At 41.4% G+C, this 9,359-nt stretch overlaps 1 protein-coding gene across 7 annotated transcripts in view; it reads right to left on the reverse strand.

Annotated features, from left to right (window-relative positions):
- Positions 1-9,330, reverse strand: part of DEPDC5 (DEP domain containing 5, GATOR1 subcomplex subunit) — a 46,398-nt gene extending 37,068 nt beyond the window's left edge. For 6 of the 7 annotated variants that reach the window (XR_015260487.1, XM_086761897.1, XM_086761894.1 and 3 more), the window contains exons 1-12: positions 9,237-9,321; positions 7,694-7,811; positions 6,845-6,932; positions 6,110-6,156; positions 5,531-5,616; positions 4,667-4,750; positions 3,952-4,001; positions 3,365-3,434; positions 2,946-3,024; positions 1,971-2,032; positions 627-696; positions 177-249 (exon numbers count right to left, since the gene is read on the reverse strand). Coding sequence is in view for 6 of the 7 variants with exons in the window: in XM_086761897.1 (XP_086618023.1) it covers positions 177-249; positions 627-696; positions 1,971-2,032; positions 2,946-3,024; positions 3,365-3,434; positions 3,952-4,001; positions 4,667-4,750; positions 5,531-5,616; positions 6,110-6,156; positions 6,845-6,932; positions 7,694-7,751 (767 nt within the window). In the remaining variant the exon portion in view is untranslated. Of the gene's footprint in view, positions 1-176; positions 250-626; positions 697-1,970; positions 2,033-2,945; positions 3,025-3,364; positions 3,435-3,951; positions 4,002-4,666; positions 4,751-5,530; positions 5,617-6,109; positions 6,157-6,844; positions 6,933-7,693; positions 7,812-9,236 lie in introns of all 7 variants that reach the window. The other variant, XM_086761893.1, reaches the window with a different exon arrangement.
- Between the last annotated feature and the right edge of the window lie 29 nt (positions 9,331-9,359).

Genomic DNA, 9,359 nt, shown 5'->3' on the forward strand with positions numbered 1-9,359 from the left:
CGTGCACTCACAGATGGAACGGGGACTACTCATCAATTTGCTGCCAGTTTCAGACATAGATGTTTTTCACTATCTTAACTCCTTGCAAGGTCCTTCAGTTAATAATATGCTATTATGTACATGGGTTGCACATACACTGTGGGAGAAGAGGTGAAAGAACTGAGAGGAAGACATACTTGTAAAAATCTTCATAAAATCTTCCCTCATGATCCTGTCGAATTGATGCACGATGTGTTTCAGGAAACTCATCTGAAACAGAAACACGTTATTATCCTATGCTCTTGTATAGAAATGACTCATCTTTTCTAGTAAGGAGCTGTTATTTCCATTAAAAAAAAATTCTTGAGAAATAGCAGATCTCCTACACAATATTAAACTTGCTTTTAAAACAATATGACAGCTTGAGGGTGATGAGGAAAACCTGCTATAGATTCTCCTATGTGAAGTTTTCACTGCAGTACTTTCATAAGAATGGCTGTGTATGCACTGTGTGCTTGGAATGGAATACTTTGGATACGGGCATAAAAAAAATAGAGGGAAGAAGTCACTGCCAGCCTGTGACCAAGTTTCTAGAGAGGAGGAGACAGGTTTAAAAATAGACACATGAAAATACAGAATTTACATACCTATAGATTTTGCTTCATAAAATGTTCTAGAAAATAGAACCACTGTCACTTCATGGCTGCAATTCTTCTCCTGTCCAGGAAGAATAGATGAAAAACCAAAATCTTAAGGGTCATATTTGGTAGAAAACTGTATATATACACATATAGTAACACTCTCTTTTGCCTCACACCTAGGACCAAAAGGAAGACTGCTGTATTAATATATCTGCATGAGTGCTGCATATGCCTCTATGAAATAACAAAACGGTCTGTCCTGCAGATTCTGTGCTTCTAGACTACATCACATTTCACAGGAGTGCTCTCCACTAGTTTCTAAAGAAACTCCTCTCTGTAGTTGCCAAGATACAAGACTTTTGTTTAAAAAATAAAGACAACTATCAACTTGTTTATATATACTCACAGCAATTTGAGTTAGTATTTGAGAGATGCTCCTAACAATTCCAGAGGAATGAAAAACTAAGGCTTCACTGAACAGTTACAGTGCTAATGCATGCAATGGAATTAAGCTGTGAAGAGCACACTGGCCATCACCTCGAAAGGAAAAGCCTGAAAAGCCCCGTGAGCCCCGACATTGCTCAGGCCCATATCCAACGTGGTACAGTAGTACTAAAAGCCAAACAGACATGTCATGCAGAGCTCCCAATAACTCTCTCACAAGGAAAATGAGACAAATCTCTTAGGCACGCTCCTGCTCTCCTTAACACTCAGGACCATCGTGAGCTGCACTATGCATAGATGTTATATATTTAGGATTTTGAAGTCTTTTGCCTTGTCTAGCAGAATAGCTAACAGCAGTTGTACCTGGCTCTGAATCAGATCATGCCCTGAGACAGGAGACAGCTCTGGGTTTTTCACCCATAATAGGCAGCAAGGCTTTGTATGTTCTTTAAGTAATTAACTTTCAAGAACCTTGCACGTCATCAGTGGCCCCTATGCTACAATCATGAACTCCTTCATGCTAAAAGATAGCAGCACTAAACAAATTATACACTGTACAAGGAAAGTATTTGGAACGGAGTCCTGAAACAAATAAAATTGCGGAAAACAGACCTGTGCATTGCTACACAAGCACAAACAATCATATCACACATTTAATGACTTTAATTCAGGTCAAAGCCTCCACACAAACAAATTGTGTGATACAAACACAGCAGACAGAACAGATCAGTACTGGGGTGACCCAGCATACCTAGGCTGTAACCACCCTTTTGATGCCCAAGAGCCACCTCTCATAGTCCTGCAAAACTTAGCACTGCCTGACACAACCTGGGTCTTCCTCAAACTGTCACATCAGTGGGCTCATTAAGATGGCAGACTTGTTCTTTCAGAACAGGATGAACTTACCTTCCATTTTGTGAAGAGGTCAGCAAGGAAACCATTCACAGCCTTCTCAAAATACAGGTCCCCTGCAAAGTAAACAACTCCAAAGCATCAAACAGCAGTAGTTACTTCAACTATGGGGCATATTTAACCCCGAGATTCAAAGCCAATTATTAGAACCAGAGCAGCTGTGTGCATAGTAAATGCTAGTATCACTAGAGCAAAGATGATAAAAACATTAAAAAGCACGTTTCAGAAGACGTAAACAAGACTCTTACTGTCAAAAGGATCTGATCTTTAAATTCATTTTTCCAACACATTCGCAGCATGCTGGGAAAGCATCTGTACTGACTTTTAGGCATAGTATGCACAACTGATCCCCTGCTCAGTTTTGAATAGTTGCCGAGTTACATATGCCTAAACACATGGTCAAAGGAAGTGGTAAGAGGTTTGCTAAGGAATTAAGCCAGAAAAAAAAAAAAATAGGACAATGACTCATTCCTAATGCCTAAAGTTTTAATATTTCTAGCTGACTCTACCTGGCCTAAGATGGTGGTTTCACTTCCTTGCTAAGCCCAGGTCAAGAGAAATCCAAAACATCAAGGTCCTCTTTGCACAAGACTTCCATACATTTCTGGTTTCAGTATTCACACAAACTTGCACCTCCCCTCAACACCAAACAACTTCATATCCACAGAAAACCTCTCCAAGGTTCACAGTCAGTTGCCTCCCTTGATTTTGTCACTGAGATAATGGTACCCAGGCCAACAGTAGGGACAGGAAAATTATGGAATACCCAGGAGACAGAAAAGTGTGGCACTGCAAGTAAGGATCTAAGAAAGCACAATAGCGCACTTCGGAGCACCGCCTAGGCCAAAGGCAGGATACTTTCATTTTCTACTAGTGGCAGAAATAAATAGTAGCGGCAGTTTTCCAGTAGGGGCAGAAAGGATAGCTGCTGCCATCGGCATACACCATCAGGCAGCTCAGTACGCATACCATAAATATCAAAATCCCACATTTCACAGCTCATCTGGATAAAAATATAAACCATGGCAGAAGTGGAGCGGAAGACCACCTGCAAAGAAATGAAAGATCTTATTTAAAACAAGGTACTAAAGGGTCAAACATAGAAGTCTACTACTGAGCAACTTATATGACTGCGCCCACTGCATCATAGAGAATTTCCCCTCTAACAAGCTAGCATTTCAACAGCCCAACTAATTCCTAGTGTTGCCAGTGCAGAAGAGTGGAAGCTTACTAATCATTCATTCTCCTGAATTTATAGCCATTCTTCACCTTACAAGACAGCCAATTCAAATGATCCCTACAAATCTGCAAGCAAGATAGAATTAAAAGAAACCCAGCAAGAAACTGGAAGGGAAAAACTTCCTTTCCTCTGCTCCCTGAAATCTTACCCGAGTGTCCTCACTGATGTATCCACAAGTGACTTTCTCACTCTTCACCCACAGTTCACCCGCCTGTGCCCTGGAAGAAAAAGAGTGGAAAACATTTGCTAGCCAGAGTGAATATGAAGATTAGAGAATTAATATTTGAGCAAATAAGGGATCCACCAAAATCTGCATTCAAGGATGACTGGAGGGTTAAAAGCTGATCTTTAATCCAAAAAATGTCAAACAGATGCAGATGTCTCAGCAACTGCACATTTCCTTGTCTCTTTGGCATCTCAGTAGCAACCGAAGTAACCCTCATCTGAACTACTAATACATCTTGGGAAGGGGGAGAAATACTATAAGAGGTAAAAGGAAAATTATTTGGCATTTATCGGAGGCAACAACTATGGCTAGCTGTCTTACTATCAGTTTCTTCCACCTCAAATCACACAGAAGCCTTCCCCCACCCTGTAGTGCAGATAGAAATCTGCAGAAGAGTAAGAGAACAATAAAATGTGAAGGATTTTTCAGAGAAGATTCTCCAGTTGAATATTCTGGACTCATTAATCTAAAGTCATAAGTAACAGTAAGCCCTCAGAAGAGGCACTGACCTGATACCCGCAAATTCAACTTTTTGGGTGACATATGCGCATGTGCTGACCTAAGAAAGAAAAGTTACAGGTGTTAGAAGAACAGCAGGCTCGGAGTGAGCAGATCGGTTTACAAAAAAACCCATTCACGCTCAAACACCTGACTTCTGCCATAAGATCACGAAAACCACTGAGTATATTTACTACTACTAACTCAGTCTATAGAACCTCTGCAACAGAAAACAGAAAATAGTTTTTAATACATACGAACTTTTATTGGGTTCATTTGTCTAATTCACTGCACTTAGAAAAGCCAAAGACTGCACTTTATACATGCTGAAACAAAATATTCTAATAGTTGCTCATTAAGTGGTAGTAACAGAGAGGGAATACTTTAGCATAGTTCTACTTGAACATCAATTCCTTTAAGATGTAGTAAATCATTAAAATTCAGAAAGTAAAAAAAAACCCCTCTCAACAGCATTTTCAGTGGCCAAGGCAGTAATTAACATCACTGTAATGGAGTAGGAAATTAGAGATTAACTTTTTCTGCAACTCATTTACATCCATTTCTCCAACTCTGATGTACCACTTAGAGTGTAAGTTCCCAGAAGCTGCTGACATTGGTCTTGTCCTCAGTTTTCTGTATTTCGTAAAATGCTTATTTCCTCTTACAGCAAGCAAAGAAAAAGGTACGTAACCTCCACTCTACATGTAAGGACAGTAGAGGCCTTACCAAACTTTTCTTCAGTCGCCACATATCCCCGCGGCCAATATACTGATCTTTAAAGGTCAGCTCCACCAAGTCCAAGGTCACCTCCTGCGAAATGGAAGAAAAACTGGTTGTTTCTAAGTAGTGCCCTTCAGTCTGTTCTGGTAAGAACTAAATGTTACAGGCAGGGCCATTCTAAAGCAAGTCAATAGTCCTAACAGACGGAAGATAAAAGGGAAGTCCCATCAGAATAACTGACAAAGTTGTGAATGTAACCACTGTGAGCTGCAAGACACTGCACAATGTGACCAGAGAAAGCCCAAGGACTCAGTCTGTGCTACAAGTCTCAGGGCAAATTGTAAGCACAAGTAAAACAAATTACTTCCATTGTTCGTGACATTAAGCAAGCCTTGTTTTGTGAAGGTTTTTGTCTTGGGCTGAATGTAAGCTCTGCCTGAAGCTCTTTTAACAGTTGGGACACTGACAAGAGCTGCCTCTCTTACAAGGCGCTCCGGTGTCAAATAATGCAAATCCGTGTCATGGCTCTCCTTTTGACGAGGCCACTTACTGTTTCTCCTAAGTCTGCCTGGTTACTCTGAACTTCTTAAATTGAAATACATTTGTAATTTCTAAATTTCTATCAAGCTGTGTTGAAGCTGGTCCATAGACTTCAAAAAGAGAGCAAGGATGGTAGGGAGAGAAGAACGAGACACATGACAAACAAACAGTTCAACTGCCCAAGTCTCATTTTCTTAGGAAAGAAGGCTAAACACCTTTCAATAAAAAATAAACCCCTTTTTTTCAAGAACCACTGTAGATGGAAATTCACGGGGCTCTGTCTTGAGCTAAGTGAAGGGACAGAATGAAGAAAGCTGAAAAGCTACACACCTTTGGGTCAACAACATTCACATGGACATCCTGGTACGGCCGCAGTCGGAACACTTGTGCAACTGTCTGATCCACACTTATAGTTTCTGCCACAAAAATTAGAAAGGACAAGAGAGAAGTGAACATCCTCAAAAGGTTTCAAGTAGTTTAAAAGCACAAAAGCAATACAGTGAGACTGTAATGAAACACAGGGCATCAACAAAAGACAACAGCTTCTTTCAGCTATTGCCAAATTTAAGAGTCACTAAAATCAAAGCAGGTGAGATAAACTCAAAGTTCAGGCTGAATTAATTCCTACAAGAAGAAAAGATACAAAGCTAGCCAGAGAATGCAGAAACAAAAATTTAAGGCTAGAAAGCCAATTTTATCTAAACCATACCCCACATTACTCAACCAAAAGCAGATTTGAAATTGGCTATTAATTTTCTGATAAAATTATAATCCTTTCATTCCTAAATAGACAAAGCACTGATATTCTTACAAAGTTAAAATACATGCATTAGTCAATCACAGGTACAGCTGAATCATGCAGTCTTTGCCTATGATTTTACTACACATAACATGAGTCTAGAGTTTTACCTTTCTGCAAATCTTCCTTAAGCGACTTCACTTGTAGAAGCAGGGGACTGGCATGCAAAAAAGAAAAAACATAGACAAGTTGAGATACCAACAGTCTACTCCAGCAAATCACTCTCTCAAAACTATTTAGTAACATGGAGCACGGGATAAGCTAAAGAGAAACATTACTATTTTCTAGAAAACTTCATACATCATCCTCTCTGCCTGTGACGCTGTCCTGTTCTTTACATCTGTTGTAAGGTACTCTTCAGGTACACATGGAAATCTAAATGGGGAAGTCACTCACATAGGAACTTCTCAGAACCTCATACAAGTACGCTCTTACTTTTCAGATACAGGCTGCAGGATGAACAGCTTCATTATAAGAAGGTTTATTGCTTTATAGCTGACCAGGAAGTTTTAAGTTTGCCTAGGATATACTATAGGATGGAAGAATAATTAGGCAACAGCAGCTCTATGAAAAGGATAAATAGATTTTAGATTCTACATTCAGGTGCTACTCATCCTACAAAAGGTCAGCAAACTAACACCAAACACAAAGAAATCCATATATTTTAATGAGCTCCTGCTATAGTTATCTCCTTCATTTTTCTTCAAGCAGAAAAAACCATGGCAACATCCCAAAGAAAGTTATATCAGCTCTAAGAGCTTTTCACTCTAGAAGCCACCGCACATGAATTCGCCCTTTCAGTGCTCTAACCACACACGACTGGTATCAGCAAAAAGAGAATTCACCTGTATTCATCATTGGGATGTGCAATTTCCACAACATCTCCCAGCTTGATTTGAAGGAATACTTTAGGATTCACCACCAGTTCATCATCTACAAGACAGAAACGAATGAGGAAAACTGCAACGAACAGATATGTACCAAACACAGAAGCTTGCATGTTTGTATGCAATACAACGTAAATAACAACTACATAAATACACCAGCTCAGGATTAACACATCAGCAACACATTATATTCACTACATGACAGTGCTCCCATCCAGCCACTTCAGCCTGGCCACTCTTGTGGGCAAAAGCTTTTCCTTCAAATCACAGAACTTCCATGAAAGATTTGTTCAGCAAGAGTATGCTGTAATCAGACAAGTTAAATCTTATTTTGTATCTTTCATATAACAAGCATCAGTAGGAAAGTAGAAAGCTATAAAATCTTAGCAAGATTTATTAACATGCTATTATTTTACATCTAGAAGTAGAAAACAACCAAATAAATGACATTTTTCTTAGTACACAGAAACACATCTACACGCAGCGGTAAGTCACTGACTTGTCTGTCACTTAGTATGAGTGACTGAAATACAAAGTTAAAAGCAAATTGACTCAATAAAATGGGAAGAAGTAGAATAAAGTCATTTTATTTTATAGGTGTAATCTCATTCTGTTCTGACAAATGCAATTCTATTCTGCTGTATCTTGCTACTAAAAGAGAGCTTTCCACGCTCCGGCTGGTAATGCCGCTTGTCACGTCAAAATTGCATCTTCACTGTTTTGTTAAAAAGATTGATAAATCAGTTAATTGCTTTCAAATAAGTAAGAGGGTGCTGGCCTCATTGTTATGAACCAGGAGATACTGACCACTGCCTCCAAAACCCTTCTTATGTATGACGAGCTTGTACACCTTGTTAGTTCTCATCTTGAATTCCAGTTCTTCTCAGCTGCCTTGAGTAAAAACAGTTGAAGACATCTTGCACATCTAATATGGAAATGAAACCATTACATTATCATCACAAAACCATTCTCTATACTCTGCGCATGAACAAAGGATTTTGTACCCTCACGTAGCAAAGAACGCCACACCTGAAAAGGCAGGCATGCTACAAAGTTTAATAACTAAATTTTATTAATTTATTAAATATTAAATAGTAATTTTATATTGATAAATTATTGTTTATCAAATTAAATATTAAGCTTTATTAAATGTATTTAGTAATAATTAACAATTCTCAGACTAAAAGTCCAGTAATGATCTCTTCTACCAGCACTCCTGTCAGAGAGCTCTCTAAAATGATCTCTTTTATATTTCAGCGATAAATCCTGAACCTTGTGTTAAATGCATTAAAATGAACACCCAGAGTTACATCCACTGCCAATTATATCTTCTATTTTTGTCATCCCATCTCTTTCACGCATCTTTTTCCACATCTTTCAAAAATACTGGAAACTGCAACGAGCTGGTTTCACCCCGAGGCAGCCGAGCTGCACCCAGCAGCGAGCAGCACCACAGAGGTACAGGGCCAAGCAAACGTGTAAGCGAGAGGCACCAGTTTGCATTGCTTTGTTTTACCTGCATCAACCACCACATTTTTTCTTCCTGTCACTTTAATTTAAAGCAAAGTATATTTCAATATTACTTTTACAATTTACTCTTTTTAGAAGTGCATTTAAACGGGAAATTATTGGTAGGAATAAAGTTTGCTTCATAAAACTACAGCCACATTAAATTAAAAAATAAGCTCTTCTACTTATAACTGTACTCTTACACCAAATGAAAACGCAGAGGAAGTCTAAAGCATGCCTTTCGAACAGACTAAAGTACTGAGCTTGCAGATGCGCTTTTCAGAAAGTCGATTCGATTACCGACCTACAAAGGCAAGGTGGGAAAAACCCACGCATCCAAAGTTTGTTAAAATTAACTCTACAAAACCTTCACACGTGGAACGGGTATGGGTCCGGAACAAACAGACGCGGGGCTGCGGAGCGTGAGCGCTGGAGGAGGCCACAGGCGAGCAGGGCCAGCAGCCGCTGCCCCCGGGCCGAACGGAGAGCGCACAGCCCCGGCGCTCCCGCGCTTCGGGTCACCGACCCGGCCGCGGCAGCGCCCGCGCTTCTTCACCTGCGCATTTGTAAAAGGCGCCAGACGAGCAAAGCCCGAGGTCCCCCCTCGGAGCAGCTGCGCGGCGGCCCGCGCCGAAGCCCCAGGGGAACGGGAGCGGGGGGCCTCTGGCACGGCCCCGGGCGCGGAGGGAGCCCGGACTCCTCATCGCTCCGGGCCGCTGACCGGCCGCCGCGGGACCAGCCAACCCCGCTGCAGCCGCGCAGCCGGGCCGACCTTCCCGCGGCAGACCTGAGCGCAGCCCCACCCCTTCCAGCGGCCGCGGGACGAGCGCAGGGCCCTGACCTGCCGGTCCCGTGTCCCCCGCCGGCGGCCGGCCGCAGTGGCACCGTCCCAACCGGCCTCCTCGGGCAGCGCTCGCCACTTCCGCATCCGGGGCCGCCAGGCCAACGCGCGCGCGTCACGTGA

The sequence above is a fragment of the Chlamydotis macqueenii genome, chromosome 17, assembly GCF_036417535.1.
Source record: "Chlamydotis macqueenii isolate bChlMac1 chromosome 17, bChlMac1.mat, whole genome shotgun sequence".
In the NCBI taxonomy this organism is placed as follows: Eukaryota; Metazoa; Chordata; class Aves; order Otidiformes; family Otididae; genus Chlamydotis; species Chlamydotis macqueenii.